This window comes from Peromyscus californicus, unplaced genomic scaffold (assembly GCF_007827085.1).
Source record: "Peromyscus californicus insignis strain IS unplaced genomic scaffold, ASM782708v3 Scaffold_4__1_contigs__length_199733344, whole genome shotgun sequence".
NCBI lineage: Eukaryota > Metazoa > Chordata > Mammalia > Rodentia > Cricetidae > Peromyscus > Peromyscus californicus.
The window spans coordinates 80,791,583-80,814,896 of record NW_026294562.1 but is presented as its reverse complement, the minus strand read 5'-3'; the positions used below and the strand labels follow the sequence as shown (position 1 = coordinate 80,814,896).

The window sequence follows — 23,314 nt, the reverse complement described above, 5'->3', positions numbered from 1 at the left end:
GTTCTGAATATTCTAAACTGGAGCTAAAGCATCTCATGTTAGTCTAGGTAGAGTTCTTGGTAGGAATAACACAAAAAGCCTAACTCTAGCTTCCATCTGGAAGATCAAAGCACAGAGAAGTTATCAGTGTTGACCTTATCAAATTGATTGGCTTGGGAAGCACCTGGAGATTAGTAAGTCCATCCCTAGGTATATCTGTGAGGTCATTTCCAGAGACATGAACCACAAGAGGAAGTTCTGCTCTCAAGCAGTCCATAGGCTAAGGGCCGAGAGAGAAAAACATAGGAACCCACCAGCGAAGTGTTCACCCTCTCTTTTCTCCGCCTTTCTCCTCCCTTCTCCCACTCCCTCCCACTCCCTCCCTCTCTGCCTCCTGGCTACCAAGATGTGAGCTGCACTGACCTAGCATGCCCTCTCTAGGACAGGTTGAAACCTCTGAAACCAGGAGCCAATAGCTCACACACACACACACACACACACACACACACACACACACACACCATCAGCTGTTTGGGTCGGGTGTTATTCTTCCACAGCAATGAGAGTGCATTGAGGAAGCAAAACTTTTTTTCTAAGAATGTAAAAGGGGGCAGAGGTGGACAACACAGAAGCTGCCAGAGATCCCAGTGGCTTTTACTTAGGGTTTCCAATTCCTTGTTGAGGCCTAATTGTATTTTTGGCTTCTGTTTCCTCAACACCCCCCACCCCCATATTCTTATATCACCCTCTCCATTTTCTCAAGCTAGCTCCAGTGAGTTTCTGGTGCTTACAGACAAATACAGCATCTCCTGCTCCTTGGAGAATGAGACTTACATCATTGTCCCAAGTGTAAAGCTGATTGTCTTGTGCATGGTGGGCACTCATGAACAGTTATTAAATTGAATTAGCTGTTAACAATATTTTCCTATGTGGAACTCTAATAGATAAGAAAAAGCACAAATAAATATACTATGACTGTTAATGGCAAGCTAAGAAATCAGCGGAAGAAAACGTCTTAATAAGAGAAACACACACCAGTTTAAAGCTGCCAGAATGCCTCCCGAGTCCCCTGCCAGATGAGCAGGATCAGAAAGGATCATTGGCAAACACCAAGGAAGCCTCTGGCTCCATTAAGAAAGGAGGATGCTTCGAATCTGCAATTTAACTGGTGAAAGAGCCCTCTAGTGGTGAGAATGAGTAATTCTCTCTAGGCCCAGCCTCAGATTCTACACACCCCTGTGTACACCTACACATTTCACTGAATGAAAGGCTGAGATCACCCCCTCGTAAGTGAGGAGAAACTATTAGGATCTAAATGACAGGCTCCCTGCCTCCGGCTCCCACATCAGCAGGTTCTCTGACTTGTTCCACATGCTCCCACATTCAAGTTAACCTCGGCTCTGGTCAGAGGTTACCAAAGATGATTGTGCATCACCAAGCTTCAGCACAAAACTCAATTCTTGAGCATTGCCGCCATTTCTCTTCTGCTTTCTGACTGTGACTGTCCCTTCATCCACCTGAGCACTTGGCCTTTCTCGGTCGGCTAACTGGATACTTGGTTCTATCAGCCGGACATGGTATGTCTGGCCTTCTGCCACTTATCTGAGGGTGTGGATCGGGCTGCTGCTGCTTTGCTGGTCATCTGGTGAACAGAGTAATGGAGCACACAATTCCTAAGGCCCAAGCCCATCCACCCATCGCTGCCTTGCTTCGGAGAGCATCTTTCCTATCTCAGCTGGAGTAAGAGAAGAATAAAACAGACCCAGGAATGGCTGTTTTGATCATTATTAATTATTTCATATTATTTAAACTTCTGAGAGGGAGAAGAAAATATCCACCTATCTTATAAAACCTCCCAGTAAAGACCAACTTCACCTTCATGTAACTATGTGGCCTTTTAAATTAATAATTATCAATCAAGGTATGTGTGATAGCTACACCTGTTTCCCCAGGCACTGATGCAGGAAAATCAGTTCCAGGTCAGCCTGGGTTATGTAACAAGTTTGAGAGCAGCCTAAACTATATTAAGACTATTTTTTAAAAAAAAACAGTTAACAATAAATATTATTGTATTATCAATAAAAACAATAGTGATCAAGAATACCAATAATCATGACTGAGGAGCAAATTTTCTATATAGAGAGAAAAAGACATTAAGTCACTTAAAGGAGAACTCATGCATCTTCTCCTCATTACCCGCCCCATGCTTCTAGGATCCAGTTAGTTATGGCCCCAGCCCTCTGCCTACATTTCATTTTGTAATATGGAAAAACTTCAGTATAAACTGACACATACATATATGCAACTAAATGCATATAAACAGACAAATCTACTTTGTACCTGCATATTCACACCCACACCCACACATCCATGCATGCACACAACTATGTTTATGTAAAACATGGTCACATGACCCCAGGAACTGCACCATACAGGTGTATACATATAGTGACATATCTATTTTACGTCTACAACAAATTCACAGGCATCCAGAAATCATGACAAAATTGATCATAGCACTCACTCACACATAAACCCACTAGCTATACATGCAAACCTATATGTATACATGTATGTGTTTATAACACCAAGAACCAAATCTTCAAATGACATTAACATAAAAATAAAAACCTCAAAGTCGCAAAAAGGTTGGGAGTCAAGTCTGAGACTTTTTCAGTATATTGCCCCTCCTCAGTTACCTGAATAGAAGCTCTCAGACAGCCAGAGATGGCACCACAGGGAATGAATGTGCCTACGATTCCTTTCCATTATATGTTTGTCCAGTTAAATAACACTCAAATGTGACAGCTGGTTGTGGGCACGTCTCAGAGATTTGCAGAAACAGCCCATGCAGCCTCAATTCCAAACACCCAACCGGGTATCAGTACTTGTCATGCCACAAGAAAACAAATGGTCAGAGCAATTTGGTGGAATGCCTGAAGTCAAATTAGTGTGTCCTTATCTATATGCTAGAACATATGGAACTGGGAAGTTGGTCTGTGCCGGTTCTTTTCAGCATTCGCTATTTCTGAGAGAAAGAACTCACAGGTGTGTAATGGCATTTGTGCTTTGGGCTAGCAAGAAACCCAGACCTAATTACACCTCCTTCCAGGTCTGACTTAGAAGATGTTAACAAGTGAACAGGACTAGGGCTGTTCACTTGGAAAAAAGCTGACATTTTCAGTGCTCTCCCATCCTGAATTCACCAACCCCTTAAATGTAAAAGTGTTAAAATATTTAACAAGTATATTCAGAGACTAAACCCTGGATGTAAATCCCTTCATCCAAGATCTCTGATATATGAACAACAGTCTAGGTACATTTAGTCTCTTCAGCCCTTTAGCGGTATGTGTTCATATGTATATGAATGGTTCTGGGTCTGATGTGAGCACGCTGTCTCCTGTGTAAACCTGATCTCCGGAGAGATGTGGGTAGACATATTGGTTTGTTTTCTGAGGAACAAAATTGAGACAGATACAAACAGACATTTTTGCCCACCCAAGTGAACCGTGAGTCAGAGTCTCCCATCCCTTTAAGTAGATTAGATCTTTCCCAGCTTCGGTCTCTCCAGTGGACTCCCGCAGCAAAGAGCAAAGTTGCCTGGTTCATTGGGCTCAGGGATGAGGAGGAGGGTTGATTAGAGAATGGTGCGTTGGGTGGGCGCTGAGAGAACAGGCGCGCCAGAGTGCGCTGTGGGTTTCTTTCCCTGGCCCTTGTCCTTAACCCTTCCCTCTGAGGAGCGGGATCCACCGTGCTGCAGTACCCTGGAGCCCTGGTGCTGACTGCCTCGGGCTCCCGAAACTTTGCTCGGGGTGTGGGCTCGAGTACGCGGAGCTGAGCTGGCTGGCTGATTCCGGGAAAGCACCAGGGGAGTGTTAGGGGAATGACCCTTGGCACCCCAGGTCCCTAGCCTAGAAGCTCGAAGAGCTAGGGTACAGCCGCAGAAGGGAGCTGTCCCTTCAGCACCGCGGACCTCCAACGACCCTGCACCGGGAAGAGGGAGGCTGGGCAACAGGCGGGGAGCTGTCCGTTCAGCACCACGGACCTCAGCCTTCCGATGCAAGCAGCCGGCCCCCGCCCCAGGACTCTCCCTTTTCTCCAGTTTGCGCGGGGGTGTGGAGAGCAGGCGGAGAGCTTTCCTGGGAGGCTGGGGAAGCAGTGAACACTCTTCTCAGCGACTCGCCTCCCAGCAGAGCTATTTTTTGCCATCCGCCCTCACCCCCGGCACACGCGCTCGCACACACGCACGCACGCGCGCGCACACACACAGACACACACACACACAGACACACATACACAGACACACACACACACATACACACACACACACACACATACACACACACACACACACACACACACGCTCACACACCAGACCTCTCCGGGTTTCTTTTGCCTTGAGTCTCCCGGGGCTGTGAGGAACCAGGCGCATCTCGAGCCGAGCTGCCAGCTGCAAGCTCCGAAGCCATGCCCAGCACAAACCCTCGCTCCCACCAAGCTCCTGAGGAATGAAAGCAACCCAGGAATCCTCTGACCGCAGCAGTGATGTGGACCAACCCCCTGGAGCCCGCACCCTCCCGAGGGCCATAGAGGACTCAGGGAATTGGAGAGAGCTCAAGACAGGAAATCCCAGCTTTCCCAAAGTCCCCGTGGATACTGACAAAAGGAGATCCAGATTTTTGGAAGAGGCCGTCCTAGGTTACCCAGCTGCAGAGTGATTCTCCCCTCTGGCACTGAATCTCCCCCTCGAACCCCCAGCCGTTCAGAGTACCATGAAGAATTATGAGGATGTGTGACAGAGGTATCCAGATGTTGATCACCACTGTAGGAGCCTTCGCAGCTTTTAGTTTAATGACCATTGCAGTGGGCACGGACTACTGGCTATATTCCAGAGGTGTGTGCAGGACTAAATCTACAAGTGACAATGAAACCAGCAGGAAGAATGAAGAAGTAATGACCCACTCTGGGTTGTGGAGGACCTGCTGCTTGGAAGGTACTTACAAATTCCTCTCGCTGGCTCTGAATGATCGGCGTCTAATGTCCTGATGTGTGTTTGAGGGAAACAGAGACAGTGGAGGGGAAGAAAAACAGTTGAGATTGTTTTTGAAAACGTGTGAATGTCCAGACAATGTTTCCACTGAGGCTGGTGCTGTGTGGATGGAAGGGTTGGGTCTTGTTGATTGTTTTTGGTCCAAGCTAAATGTGATGCGATTTTGTAACACTTTAAGCAGCGTCTGCAGTTGGGAAATCTTCTAATCCCAAATCTCTAGGCATGTTGTGCACTGGTTGGATCTATGTCTAGAGAAGGAGACTTTGGATTTGTTTAATTGCATTTCAGTGAACTGAGATTATTAAGGAATGGAGGGAGGGAGGACAGGAAGGTGATGGAAGAGGTGTAGGGGGGCTGATCCAACATGGGGCACTCTGATCTGCTTTCTTTTTCTTTTTTTCCCAATAAAATCTTAGCTTCTCCCAAGTTTGGTCTAACTAGACATTGTCATGAACTTCCTTTGCCAACTAGTACTAGAGAACAATATGTAAACCCCAACTCTCACACCGGCACATCTAAAGAAAATTTCATTATGAATAAGTGTTTCATTATTTGGAATCAAAATAAAACTGAAGTCTTGGCGTTTGCTAGCCACCTGACTTCATTCATAAATCACGCTCTTAACGAGCAAATGTCTTTCCTTGACATTTAGATGAGACTAACGCTAAGAATTGTAGCTCATTGTTTCTAATTTTAAAAATCAGAGGATTTGTTCTAACTAGTAACGGGGAGGGCAGGCCAGTTTTAGAATGGGAAGCTCTTCGGTAGCCTGTGTCACTACTAAACTTGCTTGCCGCATGAAGAGTGACTGTCAGCTTCACTAGGCAGTGCCTGGGTGTCACCAGGAGTGAAAAAAGAAAGAAGAAAATCAAAGCTCTGGGAACCTGTCACCTCAGGGAAACATTAGATTCAAGGGGCACTGAGGAAGGGTTTTATTGGGTTGGTTGATTGGATTTTGTTATTTCTCTGGCTCCCAGGGATTCAGTGAAGTTTGTCACAGTGACAGACAAGAAAAGAGGGGCTTCCTCCTGTTCCCCCCACTTGCTGTTGGCTCTCTCCACCCGCATTCCATGTGGCATTCTCAGGGTTTCTTGGGAACTCGCATTTATGTAAATGACTTAGGAAATCATGCTATGACATCACTTGCTAGTATAATATTGCATCATTCTCTGGCCTCCTTCCCACGTCCTGACGCTCTGAACTCCCCTGACTATAGCGCCACTACAGTTGATTCTGTTTCCAACACAGATTTGCAACTGGTGGGAAACTTAGGAGGGAAAGGGTTACCTTTGTGAAGTGAGAGTCAACGTCAAGTTAGAAGACCCAGGCAATGCTGCAAATGGTCTCTATACACCTAGCTAAGACGTTTGTCCTTTCTAAACTCTCGCTTAACCCAGGAAATGATTGATTTGGAATTGATAGCTTTGAGTGAGCATTACTCAAGCTTATACTGTTTCTGTCGGTGTACTGACAGAAATTCTGAAATGATTCTCTCCTAAACATCATGAAGCATCTAACATTTGTGGTTATTTCTGAGCATTTGCAGTTGGGTAGCAAGAGGTCATTCACCTTGGGGAAATTCCATCCTTCCCTTTGATGTATTGGCAATAATGAATTAAATCAGTTTTTGCGATGCTGCAATTTGGTAGATGTAATAATGCCTACATACGTGGCATTAAAAAAAACCGAGACTCCTCCCCAGCCAAAACCATATACAAGTATATCAGGTTTAGTCATTTATAGTCAGTTTATCTCTTGGAAATATTTTGAACACGTAAATTTAAACACAAATATTGATATCCCACAGTGTGCTTATTTATTTAACAATCTGTCAGATAGAATCAGGGCCTGAGTTTTCTGAACCTTTTCTCAAAGCCTCCTAAAGAGTGTTTCCTCTTCTCTTCTACATGCTACTCTGTGCTACAGTTCATACATGGGACTGGAGCCCCAAGTGTTCCATAGGTTTAGAGAAAGAAAATTTGGAAGGAATTGAAGTTGTGTTTTGGGGCAAGTCAATTCTTTTGAGAAAACTTGTTGGAGTCTTCCTCTAGTTTTTCTCAGCTACATTTTACATTTTTTGAAGCATTCCATTATGGGTCTGAAAAGTGTTAACCATCTAAATGGGCCTGGCTGAAATTTGAAGCCAAGATTCTTCTTAATGAACTGAATACATCAGGTGTTCAAGGAATTTGCAAGAGCCTCCGTGTTTTGCATGATAAGACACATACAGTAGCCCGAATACATCCTAAGATTTCCATCCTCTATGAGGATGAAGACAAATAGCTATCTCTATTCACTAGCTCCTGTCTGTCTCAGAACTACAACATCCTCATCTTCTGGTCCTTTAAACATCAAAGGACCTGTATAGGGAGTGTGTTACAGCTCAATTTTTTCTTACACATAATTTAAAAGAGTCCTTTTTTCATACTTCAAGAGCCATGAGACAATATGGCAATTTTGCCCCAAATAAGAGAATAATTGGGGGGTGGGGGCATGACAACTGTCTGCAAACATATGAAGAGCTGTCATTTGAGAGATTTGAAATCTTCTGTGTGGTCTCAAGAAGGCTGATGAGGGAGCTAAAGTAAGACAGGTTTTACCTAAATATAAATAACTATCTAGTGTGGAGTAGGAAGCTTCCAGAGGTGGTGAGTCCACTAACAGCAAAAGTATTCAAAGCTATAATAATAATAATAATAATAATAATAATAATAATATCAATTGTTTCCAAACTTGGCTAGCCATTGGAGTCTCATGAATAGGTTTTTTTTTTCAAAAAAAAATATAGATTATTAAGCTCCACAACTACATTCCATGCCTCCATAGATCTGTGGTGGATGCCCGGAATCCAAATTTCCTAAAAGCCCTCCAAGCAATTATGATGTTAGAGCCAACATCTAATGAATGTTTACACTGGGTCTGGGATGACTGTGCACGCTTGTGAGGGCCGCAGCACTCAAGAGAGATGGTACCTCCTTTGTCATTCCTATGAGCCAACAGAGCATCGTTTATTACTAGTACTGCTTTCAACATTTTGAAAACTTTGGTCTTTCATCTTTAGGAGAGCTCAGGCGTGTGGGTCCTATCATTATCCTTCCCTTATAGATGAAGAAACTGAAGCTTGGAGAAGTTCCATCATTTGCCCAAGGTCATAGACTTCAACTTGGCAGGCAATACCTAGCCTAAGACTTGCAGCTTCTCAGGGCGTAGCTAGAGAGCCTTAGTTCACACTCTAGTAGCTGATTTGCTGCCGATAGAAATATCGACTTGTGAGAATGCCCAGACACATGGGTTTTTCCATTCAGAAGTCTCAGATCTGAAAACATTCAGCTTGTCCATGCATCGATGGAAGAGATACAGGAGCCACCAGACAAGAACAAACTCAGAGCAGCAAAAGATGCACTTTGAATGAGAAAGCAATCAACCTATGTAGAGATACTCACAGTGAGAAACCCTAGTGATTGCCTGACTCATTATCTGGAAAGCAGGCAAGGCATTCACAAAGTCCCCACCTGCTGCATGTTTTCAAAGGCAGCATGTGAATCTGAATGAGAATATGTTCAGTAAGCATCTCTCTCATTTAAAAAAAAAAATCACTGAAGCCCTAGATCTAAGCAAAGTAATGCAATTAGATGGTGGAGAGACCACTACCTTAGCAGTGAAGAAACCTGGGGGCTAATCACATTTCTGTCCCTAATAGTCATGTAAATTGTTCATATGGCTTTTCTCCCTTGAACCTCGTTTACTCAGTTCTAAGATAAGAACTTTAGATGAGGTTATAGCTGGGCGGTGGTGGCTCACGCCTTTAATCCCAGCACTCAGGAGGCAGAGGCTGGCGGATCTCTAAGAGTTTGAGGCCAGCCTGGTCTACAGAGTGAATTAAAAAAAAAAAAGGAAGAAGTCATAAATCCAACTGTCCATGTGGCCTAGCCAGGTCAGGTAAAGTGTGAAGAAAGCAAGTCATATTCTTTCACCTCAGCTGTATGGTAGACAACAATTTGATTTAGAGAGACATATGATGACCAGAATTTGGTCTCAATGTGGGGGCAATAGAGGGTAGTCGGGGACTGTACCAAGGTGGAGAGAGCATCTAAAAAACAACTGTTAGTTGACTGGAATTGAGTTTGACCATGGGGACGTGTGTATCAAATGGGGCCAATGTGTCAGGTAAAGAAGAGCCAAGCAGGGGCCAGAGAAATGGCTCAGTAGGTGCTTGTCACACAAATGTAAGGACTGGAGTTCAGATCCCCCCCACCATGCAAGTGCCGAGTCGTTAAGGCTACCTGTGATCCTGGCCAACACAGGAGTTTCCTGAGCAATCTGGATAACCAAACTAGCTATTAGAAAACTCCAGGTTCAGGTGAGAGACCCTGACTCAGCATATAAGGTTGGAAGCAATTGATGAAAAGAGACACCCAACTTCAGACTCTGGCCTCCACATGTGCACACACATCCTTGTGCACACACACATAGGTACACACACATACACAACTTGATATATATACACGCATACACACCATACATATATACACAGAGAGAAGAAAGATCAAAGAAAAGTCAGGCATAAAAACCATTTGAATTTTAAAATACGAGCAAATAGTTCACCTTTCTAAAAACATGAACTCACCCAAATTGTACTTACATTGTAGCTTAATTTTGTCCATAGGTTGCCAGTTTTGAGCCTTAAAAATTACCTAAATGGCCTTTTAAAGCAAATTTCTGATGTTTTCATACTCAGCTCATGAATTACTCTTTCTAACTCATTGAAAAGGCTTTGGATATTAAGAAAAGAAAGCTCACTTGGAATTATAGCTCAGAGAACTTAAAATCATGGAAAGGAAGTTCAGTAAACTGCTGTTTCTGCTGCAGATGGGCCTGAATGACACCAAACATCTGGCTGAAAAACTGAAAAAAAAAAATTAGCCAGTCATTAGAAGTTCCCCCATATTTCCAAATCTGCAGATGGTTGGCTTTTTCAGCCAGATGGGGTTCCAGCTTTATTTATGTGTTCTGAATCCTTCAGGGAAGCTGCAAGGATGTAGTTGAGGAAGAAGGCAAGTTTGAGGGGGGGGATTATTGAGTACGTCCTGTGTGCCAAGTCCTGTGCCAGGTGCCTTTGGATAGGTCAATGCGCACTTTTCATATCTTGTGTCACCCGGTAGAAGACAAACTCTGTAAGTACAGGGGTCTTTGAGGCGCACTGCTGTGTATCCCTAGATCTTAGACACAGCCCTTTCTGCTCCTTCATTCCTAGATCTCACATGCCATCCTGTTGTCTCATCTAAGCCATGGCACAGAACAAGCTAGAGCTCTTCCGGACTTTCCACTCCCGGCCTTTCTGGTCCTTTCCATGCATTCTTCCTCCTCACCCCTAAAACCCAAGTCAAAAGCAAAGAGGAAGTGGGCCAGAGTCATAAGGCAGGATGCAAGCAAGTGACCTTAGCTGTGCCTGCGGGTTAAGTTAGGATTGGCTAGGTGGCAGAGGTCAGAACAGGGGCATGAATAACACACAGCTATGCTATGTCCACATCGTCCTAAACGTTTTAGATACTGAGACGCTTTGCTCAGTGTTGGCAAACAGCACATGTTCAAAGTCCCTCAGCAGCCGTCCTACCCATTCCTGAGAGCTCCCAGGACTCCCTAAGATCCACAGAGTGAAGAGTAAAGCCTGCCAGATATGTTGGCTGCCACAGTGCAAATGTGACTGATTTGGCTGGTAGAGAAACCAATGCATAGATGCCCAGTCACTTCCACAGTAAATGGTATCCAGATAGAAAGTAGGACCCACCTGACCCCACACTCCCACTACTACACGTTGGATCGTGACCCTGTTTCAGCCATGGAAACCTTCCATTTTGTGGGCTGATCTTGTGCTCAACTGACTGATCCACATTTCTTCCCAGCTGTGCCCTCGTTGTTACAAAGTCCCCAGGCATCTTCTTTCTACCTGAAGCACAGCATTCTGTCTTCTTGTTCTGTGGTTCCATCACAGGCAGTAAAGGCCTGGGAAATGCCTCTGTTGGTTTCATCACTTGAACGTGTATGCTGTAGAGTAGAGTAAAGACCACTTACTCCCATAAGGTTGACCGATTGTGGGCTCCTGGTATCATGTGTTGAGAAAAAAACACAAGGAACCAGATAAAAGGACGCCAGGTTCTTCTCACGTTTTCCCAGAGCAGTGTACTAGTTCACCCAAGAGACTGTCCTCCGAGGGACTGTTCTTTGTTTAATGTTTGTTTTTTAAAGAAATAGACTCAGATCCAGTAACTGTATGTTTATTTAGTTCAAAAATTGGTGAAATTAACATAACATTTTGTTCAGTAGCGGTGCAAATGACTGCTGGTCAGCACCAAAGGTAACCCCAAATACAGCAGCTTGCACCTCTCAGCATGCCAATCAGTTTTCACATCTAACTTTACAATCTTATTTCAGAATTTTGTTACCTCCTCTGTTGAACCAGTTTTATGATTCTGCTGGCTCCCTTACTGTTGAGTTGAATAAAACTTGACATCAGCTGACTATGTAAGTTAGGAGAAATGTGTTCTTAATAGTTTGAAAATTAGAAAGGCATACTTTGGAACACCGTTTCAGAGCATTCCACCTGTATGTCATTTGCTTTGGGGCCACTTAGTAGGAGGAGAGGCTTTAAACATAGTTACAGGGTACTGGGTCAGTAACTGCAGTCTCAGCAGCATGGGACTCAGCCAGTGGTAGGAGCCAGCATGAGATGGGGAAGCCCAGTCCAAAGTCAGATATTTCACAACAAGGAAGCATGTTATTGGGAAGGGACCCTTCCAACAACCTATGTCTGTACCTTCATAAGAAAGCCAATGCATTTAGGCAGGACATCATGGCAGTGGAAATGTGGCAGAGAACAGTTGTTCACATCACAGCAGACAGGAAGTAGAGAGCAGAAGTAACCAGGAACTAGAGATCACCTTAAAAGGCCTCCCCCTAGTGATCTACTTCTGCTAGGTAGAGGTCTACTGGTTCCAAGGACTCCCCAAATGGTACCCTCTTCTGGAGAGCAAATATAGAATATGTGCCTAGGAGCATTTAGGCGTGACACCTGCCTGTCAAAGGCAGCAAGCATTTTTCAACCACTTCCTTTGCATTTTCTGTGGTTCTGTCAATAATATGTTGGCCATTAGTACCTGATTGATTCACGTCAGAGTATTAACTTGCTTTAAGATGGTAAATTAGCTTTCTTATGCCAGTGCTCTTTCCTCCCAAAGAGATGGTCTTCCAGGGAACTATCTTGGACTCCAAGAAAAACTGTTCATAATATACAGGATGTGTAGGGAAGAGAAAGCATTTCTCCTCTGGGTTGGATTCCTGTTCAGGCTGCATGGCTACACATTTGCACACGTGTCAACCTCAGCAAGAAGATGGAGGGGAAATAGCCATGTTGAAAGGTACATGACAACAAGTATGACATGGTTTGGGATGACGAGAGTCTCTAAGTTGAATGAAGCTTGGGTGTCTTCCTGGAGAAAGATGCCCATTCACTGAAAAGCCCTTGGCCCATCTGAACCATACTTGTAAAGAAGTCACAGTACCTGAGTTCTCTTGACCTTGGAGTCCAGCAGGGACTGAGTGTCAGCCCCCACTCCACTCACCAGCCATGTACCTTCATGCAGAGCTGAGTCTATCTAGTAGGAGGAGAGGCTTTAAACGTAGTTACAGGGTACTGGGTCGGCAACTCAGTCTCAGCAGCATGGGACTCAGTCAGCAGTAGGAGCCAGCATGAGATGGGGAAGCCCAGTCCAAAGTCAGACATTTTACAACAAGGAAACATGTTATTGGGAAGGGATCCTTCCAACAACCAATGTCTGTACCTTCATAAGAAAGCCAACATGTGAGGCCTCACCACTCAGGCATTAGCCGGACAAGCAGTAACTACAATGAGCTAAGGAAGAGAAGTGTAGGCCTCTTCTCTCTTAGTGCTCTGGACACAGTTCCTTAAGGGAACTGGAACTGCTGTCATCGGAAAACATAGACCATCTCCTCAAAAAGGGGAGCCATTGAAAGATAGATAGATAGATAGATAGATAGATAGATAGATAGATAGATAGATAGAAAGATAGATAGGTGATAGATAGATAGAAAGATTTTACACACACATGTATATATATACATATATATGTGTATATATATATATATATATATATATATATATAGAGAGAGAGAGAGAGAGAGAGAGAGAGAGAGAGAGAGAGAAAGGAAAATTCAGGGTTTGACTAGCATTTGCCCCAAATCATGCAAGGATCAGTCATGTCTGGAAGCTCTCCACCCCAAGGCAGGTTTACCTATGGTCCTATATCCTCAGTCACAGGGGGTGGCCTACCTCCAGGGAACATGGCCCTTCTTCCTGATATTGTTAAGCAGGTGAGATGCTGTTAACGAACCCGTGGGATCCACATTGTTTCCAAGAAAGGAGGAGAAGCATGGGCTGTGCCAATTCCTGAAGGGAGTCACAAGAAAGCAGTACAAATAACAGCTGACACTTAGCAATCACCTTCCATATGCAAAGTTACTGTTATTGTGTCAGGCTGTGAGCTCATTTTCCTGGCCATCCCTGAACATTTGTTTATTTATTTAACAGCAGACATATATGATTTAAGCACCGTTCTAAGAAAGCACTTAATAAACACTACGTGATCCTCAGGACTTCTTCAGAGAATAGATATTACTGTTATCTGCATTTTATAGACTTCCACACGGAGCTGGGATTCAAGTCTTCCCATCTGCTGCCTCTCATTAATTATGCGCTAGGCACTTGGATATGCAGTATAAACAGGATCGGCTGATTATCCTAAAAGCCAGTCAGTCTACTGCTAGTCATTCTGTGCCACTAGGAAGGAGACAGAGGCTTAGAGAGGTAAGGTAGTTTGCACAGAATCACAGCACTGGGAGCTGGTAGGACTGGGATACAAGGCACAGCCCTGCCCTAACCTCAGCACTGCCTGTCCCTGATTAAAAGCCCAGACCTGGCAGAACGGGTTTCATCCCACCTGCTCTGTCAGGGAAAGCCTGATGCCAGTCACTAAACACACAACTGTCCAATAGCTGTAAATACCGTGAAAAGCCATTACGCTGGGGGCTGGGGATGTGGTTCAGTCAGCAAAGTGCTTGATACTCAAGCATGAGGACCTGAGCTTGGACCAACAGCACCAATGTAAAAAAAAAAAAAAAAAAAAAAGCCGGGAGTGGTGGTACAAACCTGTAATATCCGTGCCGGGGAGGTAGGAACAGGTGGGGCCTGGGGCTCGCTGACCAGGTAGTCTCGCTGAGTTGGTGTGATCCAGGTTCCATGAGAGACCCTATTTAAAAAAAAAAAAAAAAGAGCAGTAAAGGGACAAAGAGAGATAAAGAAGGACACCTGGATATTGACCTCTGGCCACCACACCCACACATATGTGTGTGAGCATGCACACACTTGCACATATACATACATGCCACACAGACAAGCATAATGCTAAGAGTTGCTGATTTTGAAATCAGCAAAGCAACACCAGGAAAAGAAACGGTAAATCCAGGAAAAGAAATCCAGAAGGCAACACCAAGGGAAAGAAATGGTAAAAACCAGCAGACTGTCAACACCATAGCACTGGGCTATGAAGAAAGACTCCTTCCGAAGACAGACCCAAAGCCATTTCCCCTTTAAAAGGCAGCACCGAGGGTTTGGAAGTCAGAAGCACAAGGAGGCTGACCAGATTCAGGGCATAGACAGTGAGCCACCTCCCACTGCTTCCACACCGGAGCTCAAGACTTCTGAAGTTGGAGATACTACTAGGTTCATGACTGTCCTCTTTACTGAGGATCAAACTTTGGGCACATCACTGACCTGACTCCTTTGAGCTTTAGATGCTGTGTGTCAGGCAGGGATCAGTGGTTCAGCCTTTGGCCAGGTTCTCATGCAGTACTTAGAGGGGTTCAACTATCTTTGAGGAACACCAGACAGACAGCAGACCAATAGACACCACCAAGCTTGATTCTTACTGATCTTGGGAAGAACGAGCCCCAAATGGGCAGCTGGGATGAGACTGAGGGTGGGCGAGTCCTAACACCACCATTGTAGCTTTTAATTTGAATGTTACAAGAAACATTATCCAAGAACTCCAGCCACCGCATTCCCATCAATCACCAGCTTAGCCCCAGAGCCCAGAATGTAGTATACGCTCACTGTATATGCATTAAATTCATTGCAGGCTGGAGGATAATTTGAGTGCCTTAAGCTTCTAGTGTGCCCGTGCTAATCCCCAACAGTAGCTGAACATTTCTTGTTAGACTGGCTGGCCAGCAGGCCCCAGGATCCTCCTATTCCCCCGACTCCCCACCACCAGCACTGGGGTTCCAGGTACACACCACTGTGTCCTGATTTCACGTGGCTGCTGGGGGTTGGAACACAGGTCCTTGTGCTTATGCAGCAAGCACCTTGTCTGCTGTACCATCTCCCCAGCCCTAGATGTTTGATTCATAAGTTCTTACGAACCACCTTCTTAATAATACATCCAGAACCCCAGCCATGAGGTCTCATAATCCAGTAGACTTCAGTCTGAGAGGCACGGCTCTCCTGACTCTAGCATCTCCGTATCACCATCTGCCATCTCCTAGCTTGTCCTGGGATGTTACACTGTGCTGCAGCAGTCTCATTTTCAAGTTCCCTCAATACTCTGGGTGCAAACTTGGGGAAGGAAGAAAGAAAAGCCATGCTGTGTGGATATAGTGCATACAAACCCAGCAGCCACTGCTTCTGTTCTCTGTGCTTAAGAGTCTCTCTCTCTGTTTGTTGCCTGCACACACAGGGCTGGAGTTGTCACCACTCTGCATCCTGTAGCATGTGCTGTTTGGAATCATGCATTCCTGTCCTGGAAATACGATAGTACCTACCCATTAAATTAAAGTTATTCTGGAAACCATAGGTAACTATGGTGGGACCTCCCACCATCTCCTTCATTGCAAACTCTCCCGCCACCTGCAGAAGTTAGTTCTGGATCGGAGCAGTCAGTATAGACGCGTTTACTATAGATCCTTTCAACTCCATGAAAAGTGTGGGACAAGTAGCTGTTTATCAGTGGAAACTGCTTTAACATTTGTATTATAAAGTAGTTCTGGCTTTTTTTTCATTTCAATGTATTACTTTTTACCAGAGAGGAATCTGGTTTGCTCTAAGTGTTTAGAGAAAAAGAAAAAACTACATCAAGAGGTAATGGTGCTAGTCTGAGTTAAAGGTCTGTTTGCGCAGGGCTGCAACGGCCCCTTTCTGCTTTCTCCCTCTGCTGAGTGATGGCTTCCAGTCCTGAGTGGTAGTTTGTAGCCAGGATGAGAATAATAAAGTCTGAACTATGGAAATAAGGCCCGATGCCCTTGCCACGAACGCCGAAGATGATTTTCCAGTTAGAGTCCCCGGGGCTCAGCTGTAAGGACAATTTACTAGCATAAAAAAGAGAGAACCCAACCCTAACACAGGAAAGGTATGCTAAGGGGATGTGTGGGGGATTGTGTTGGGGGAACTTTTATATACTGTGGTCAAGGTAGGCTTTCATGGAGAAGGTGACATTGAATTCAAAATGGAAATGAGGTGAGGACATAAGCCAAGTGGCTGTGTGAGGAGCAGCATTTCCGAGTGGGAAGGCAGTACCTGCAAAGGCTTGGAGGTGGGACTGTGCCTGATGCTCAAAGAGTCCAGTGTGGCTGAAAGACGGAGAAAAGCAGATTCATTCAGGGTGCTGGAGCCCAGCTCACACGGGGCCTGGATTCAGATCCCAAGAAGGAGTGGAAGGTGCTTGCACCATCACGGTCCTCCCTCTTCTTCCCTCCCCATCCTCCCTCCTCCTACTACTCTGCATTCCTCTCTACTCCTCCTCCCTATCCTCCCCTTCTTCTTTCACTCCTTTTTGCTTCCTTTTCCTCTCCCTCTCCCTCCTGTCCTTCCCTTTCCTCTCATTCTCCTCCCTCCTCCCCCTTCATCCCACTTCTTCCTCCCTCCTTCTGCTCATCCTCCTTCCCCTTCCTCCTCCTACTCAAGGTACTGGGGATTGAACCCAGATCCTGGTACATGCTCTGAGTCTTCTCAGCTGTATCATTTGCTGCACATTGCCCCAAGATCTCTCTGGCTTCCATTAGACAAGAACTCTAAGTCTAGTCTTTGACATGGTTGCCTATCCTGCCCCTCCCCGACTCTTCTCTGTGATGGGCACAACAGAGTAACATCTCAGAGCTGTCGTCCTTCCTCACTTCCTCTGAAGACAAGCCCATGCTCTCTTATTTTCAGCACTTCATTTCTTATTTGGGAGAAATCACACAGAAAGTGACATCAATGAGAAACTTGAAGTGTTCACTGAATCTCTCAAAGCTCTTAGAATCCTCCTTCCTGCTGAGCAACCTCTTCCTAACCCACAGGTTCTCACTCTCTTTTTTTCTTGAAACTGAGGACTGAAGTCAGGGTTTAACACATGCTGGGCAAGCTCTCTACCACCTAGCCCCTTGTGCTCATCCAGCTCCAGCCGGCTTCTTCCCCCACGCAGGTCCCTGCTCAGCCCAGAGCCCCAACAAGAGATGCAAGCTATGTGGTTTCCAGCAGAGGGACCTTCAGCCTGGGTTCCTTGCTCTTCAAATGCTTATGGAGCTGCTACAGTGCGCTAGACACCATGATATGTCCGGAGGATGCCGCAGAGAATAAGGAAGGCCAGGTTCCTCCTGCCTTTGCGCACAGCTGGGTGGGGAAGAGGCTGCTAGAGAGGCAAGCAGTGGGTGGAGCTCCTGCTGCTCAGAGGAGGAGTTCCTGGATTAGTCAATGTCGGGTTGTCATGGAAATGTTCTTAAGGCTGTGAGTCTTCAAAGTGACTGGCCTTACTAGGTGCTCAAAACACATATGCCACGTACACAAAAAGAATACAGGGTACACAGAGGACTGGCTTATCCAGGTCTGGGAGGGTATATAAATGAATTCATAGATCCCAGGTTCTTATGGCTAAGCAAAGGGCAATGAGAACAGGAAAGCAGCACCCTCCTGGAAACCCAGGAAGGCATGCCAAGGGACTAAGCCCCTCTCTCTCTCTCTCTCTCTCTCTCTCTCTCTCTCTCTCTCTCTCTCTCTCTCTCTGTGCATGTGTGACCTCCAGTCATTGCTTGAGACAGAGTCATACTCTATCTCTAGCTGGCCTTGACCTCACTCTACAGCCCAAGCTGGCCCCAAACTTGAGCTCTTCCTGCCTCTGTTTCCCAAGTACTGGGATTAAAGTTGATGCCACCATACCCAGCTTCTCTTTTTCATGTTTGAACTTTTTAAAATTCCTAGATAGTTGACTTCTCTTCTATTCTTTTGAGTAGAATTTTCCCAGTTGCATGCTTTTGATCTTGCTCTGCCATGCTGGGAATCAAACTCATGGTCTTGTGTGAGCACTCTACCACCCAACTATTTCTACAGCCTTTATAGTCTCTTAAAACACTTTGAAGGATAAAAACTTAACACACAAACAGACCCCCGGTATAAAACAAAATCAACCTGATACTGTCTTCCCTGTGCCCACACTAGAGCCTCATCCTCCCTTCACTCAAATAATTGCTGCTCATATTTTGTTAAATGACTAATAGCATTTCCTTGATTTTCTGAGTCATCTGTTAATACTTAACAGAGAGAATATTTTTCTCTTCAAGTTCACATTGTTCTGAATTTACTCAAAAGCCTTCTGAGATTGCTCTTACATGGCAGTTTGAATGAGAATGCCCTCCATAGGCTCATATATGTGAGTGATTGGACCCCAGTGGTTGGGCTGTTTGGGAGGTGTGGCCTTGTTGGAGGATATGTGTCACTGGGGGTGGGTTTTCAGGTTTCAGAAGCCCACACCACTCCCAATTCACTCTCTCTGCCTCATACTTGTGGATCAAGATGTAAGCTCTCAGCTACTGCTCTAGCACCATGCCTTCCTGTCTGCTGCCATGGTCCCAGCCATGATGGTCATGGACTCTAACCCCCTGAAACTGTAAGCCCCAACAAATTCTTATTTAAGTTGCCTTGGCCATGGAGTCTTATCACAGCAATAGAAAAGTGATACCTTTCAACTTATTAAGATACTTAATCATTCATAGAATTTTAAAATCCAATACAAATGACAAGCCTTTGTCATTACAATTTGACAATCCCTGGGAGACTCACCCCTCACAGCCACTTCTCCACAGAAAGCTTTTTTTAAAAAAGCCATTTCTGACTTGATACTCCCAGGGTTTATTCTCATATCTCTAAATCAAATCTTAAGCCCTCTATTTCTTGATTTATAATCTATTGACTTCCTGCCGTGATAGGTAAGGATGTGTCCAACTCACTCCAGCTTCTGTATCGATTAGCTCTCTAATTTTTAAAAATAACACAAATCTTCATTTCTTTCCCATCCACACTGGGCAGAATGTCTTAGCTTCCCACTTTATAAAATGAAAATGTCCAAGTTCCCTGTCTCTACCCACCACATCTGTCCATTGTATTTTTACTTTCTCATCATTAGGGTTCATTCTGCCTTGACCTTGTATGGGCCTTGTGCAGTCCCCATTGCTGCTGTGCATTCCTGAGTGCAATGGCCACATCCTGTCCAGAAGACAACGTTTCGCAGCACCCTTCCCATCCTCCGGTTCTTACCTCATTCTGCCCCTCCTCTGTGATGCTTCCTGAGCTTGAGTGGGGTGCTGCCAGCCAGGTCTGAGGACTCAGACCTCAGCCACTTAGTCCCAGCATTCTGACCAGTTATGAGTCTCTTTAATCAGGTAAGAGGCGGGAGAATGGACAGACCCATGATCAAGACATGTTGTAAACATGTATAAAATTGTCAAGGTAAAAGTTTAAAGAATCACTAAAAAAAAAGATTCAGGGAAAAAAAAAAAGAAAGACTAGCTCAGAGGCAGAATGATTGCCTGGCATGTGCAGGGCCCAGGGTCCAGCTTCAGCTCTGCAAACCAAACAACCCACTATGTGCTCCATTAGCAAGTGAACCTGTAAAGACACTGGCATCTTCCATGTTCCAGCAATAGAGTCAGAGCCTGAAAACCAATGGGAGTTACCACAATTCGTGTCCAGCACAAAGCCACGTTGCTTTCTAGGGCTATATTCTTCTCTTTGTGGTTTCAAAGACACAATCTCTGAGTCACTCAGGGGCAAGCGTTCAAGTGGCATCTCCTCACACTCAGTCCGTTGTTCACAACCACATCTTTTTTACACCTGTGCTTGGCTTTTTGGTACAATTTCTATAATTTCTAGAGTTTCTGATTGATTCAAAGCTTTATTTTTTAAATGGATCAATTTCAAAACACACCCCTGGAAAAACTACTACACTCCCCTTTTTCCTGCTTCCTCCATATCACCCAGAACTTAAGAATTCAACCTTGTAGGGTACAATGGTGTATGCCTATAATCCCAACAAAAAAGCCAGAAAGACAGCAGTAAGTTGGAGACCAGCCTGGACTACATAGTGAGTTCTGGGCCAGCCGAGGATACATAGCAAGATCTTGTCTCAAAAACTGAAAAAGGAGCAAATAAAACCAAAGGGGGAAAAAAGATAATTCAACCTCATTATGGTTTGGATCTGCATTGTCTCCCATAGACTCACATCTGAAACACTTGGTTCTCAGATGGTGGTGCTGTTCAGGGAAACTTTGGGAGGTGGGGCCTAACTGGAGGAAGTAGGTCACTGCAGGGGGGGGGTGGTCCTTGAGGACGGACTACCGCAGACAACTTCCTGGACTATTGTGATATGAACTGTGCTGCCTCGCTATACTTTCTCTGGGATGGCCCCTCCGAAACAGTGAGTCCAAATACATCTTTGTTCTCTGTTTCTATTGGGTCTTTTGTCACAGGAATGCAAGAGTCACTAATATAGATTTCTACTACCAGATGACTTGGGGTCAAATCCAAGTTCAACCAATACGACTGAGTGACTCTGAGCATATTATTTAACTCCTCTGAATCCCAGTTAACCCATCTACAAAATGAAGATTGTCATTGTAGCTGCCCACAGCATTGTATAAATAGTTAATATCTGTAGAGCACTGAGAAACATTGAGCCTGGAGTAAATGGGTGCTGGGTATTTCCATTTTCACGGCACAGACTAGACAGAATCAACCCTGTTCTGCCAACAGTAGAGAATCATCCAGACTGTGGCAACCATTGTTCTATTTGTCATTAATAATCTTTCACAAGACTCAAAGAAGTCTGATGGAGGTAGTACCGACAAGTCAGACTCAGACTCACAAATCTTGGATCTGATTCTTCTCATATGGGTGGTACAGATTATACGGACCCCATGTTCTAGCTCATCTGCAGATGAGGTACATTGGAGAACTGGTAGCACTTAGTACGCAGCAGCAGCTGATGCACACCAAGTGCTTACACACCTCTTCTTAGTCCTGTAAGAGCCCTACAAGGTGTTATCACCGCTTAACCGATGAGCATCTGGAACTCAGGCCACTGGCTCACATCCAAGCCATATGTGAGATGCAAACTCAGGTCATCTAAATCTTTAAGATGATCTCTCATCTTAAAGCCATAGCCAGTGTTCTCAAAGCATGGATCTTCAGGCTGGAGTGGTCAGGCCAGCCTCCCGAGATCGATTCAGCAACTTCAAAACTATTTCAGAGCCATAGGAGCAGACACATTTTTCCCACCATGGTGACGGCTGCACTATGGTGTGCACACTACAGCAGCAACCCTGTTGAAGTCCAAGCACCAGTCAGGACAATGGCCCCACAGTCAATGTCACCATGCATGTCTCCACCGCACAGTGCTAGAAAATAGTAGATGCACTTTTAAATAGCCTAAATGAAGCTTAAAAAGAAAGAAAGATAGAAAAGATAGATTTTGTTAAATCTCATGTTGCGGGGTTATTTTGATAACCTAAAAATATAGGAAGTACATAGAGGGCACTTCCACCACAAGTGCATGCCCACTGGAGGTCTCCAGAGAAGGCCCTGCGCTACTGAGTTGCGAGCTGAACTAGCTGCTTTTCCCTCCATGAGATGCCATATTTTCTGGAAAGAATGACTGAATGACAGCAAAATTATGGTTATTTAGGTTCAGGTCTTTGGCAGACATTTTCTCAAAAAAAAAAAAAAATGAACTAACTGAGCCTGTCACTTCGAGAAAAGCAACCAACAGTATTTGTTGCCAAGGATAAAATTCAAGGTTTCAAGTGAAAACTACAATTTTGGAAAACTCATATCTGGCTCTGTGAGCCAATTGGATGTTCTTTTTTTTTTTTAATATTGTGTGATGAAATGTGCCCAATTTAAAAGACCCTGTATAATTCAAAGAATCAATATTTTTCCAAATGACCAAATATAGTCTGTTAACAGAATTATGCACGAATAGCAAGGCATGGTAGTACACACCTTTAATAATCAGCACTCAGGAAGCAAAGGCAAACGATTTCTCTGAGTTCCAGAACAGACTGGTCTGCATAAGAGGCCAGCCAAGGCTACATAGTGAGATCCTGTCTCAAGAACAGCAACAAAATATCATACTAAGTAAACTATGCAGCTGCAGCAGCATAGGATGAGAACCGTGGATTCTCACGTGCTAAGACACGAAAAGTTAGTATGGTTTTATGGTCTATGGTACCAAGAAACCTTTAAGAATCTACTACTTATTGAGCTTTGGTGTAAGATAAAAGATAAATAGCCACAAATGTTTCCAAAGGCCATTCAAACAGTGCCATCTTTTCTAATCACATATTTGTATAAAGTTGGAGTTTCTTCATGTACTCTTACCCAAACATCTGGCAGCAGAGCAGATGCAGAAGCAGAGGGGGAATAGGCCATAGAGAGGTTTTCCAGGGAGATGGCTCTGTGGCTAGATGCCTGCTGCCCAACCTGATAACCCAAGTTCAGTCTCCGGGACCCACATGTGGAAGGAGAGAACCAAGTTCTTCAAGGCGTGCTCTGACCTCTGCATGTGTCTGTGGCATGGGTGTGTACACGCACAGAGACATACACACTAAAGAAATATTTTGAAAAGTAAAAGATTTGCCAAACAAGTGAAAGGAAACACCGCTCTTCTCATTCCCCCTTTTTGTTCTGGAAAACAGACTTTATCAAATAAATGTATTATGTTAACATGCAATTGGGTCTACCATCACTTCCACACAAGTTTTAAGACAAACATTTACATTTCTTTTGACTTTATGTGTGATACAAGAATTATCGAATTGATAGCATCTACACAAACAAAAGCATGATAATGTGTGTCTCTGTGGTGGAATTTTAGGACTAGATTTGTGAGCCTCTCCCTCGGTTCTGTT

At 44.6% G+C, this 23,314-nt stretch overlaps 1 protein-coding gene across 1 annotated transcript in view; it reads left to right on the top strand.

Annotated features, from left to right (window-relative positions):
• Nucleotides 1-4,156: 4,156 nt before the first annotated feature.
• The window catches only part of Cacng3 (calcium voltage-gated channel auxiliary subunit gamma 3), a 94,878-nt gene continuing 75,720 nt past the window's right edge, over nt 4,157-23,314 (top strand). Inside the window, exon 1 of the mRNA XM_052762341.1 lies at nt 4,157-4,972. Within this exon, the coding sequence (XP_052618301.1) occupies nt 4,762-4,972 (211 nt within the window). The 5' untranslated portion in view covers nt 4,157-4,761. The remainder of the gene's footprint in view (nt 4,973-23,314) is intronic.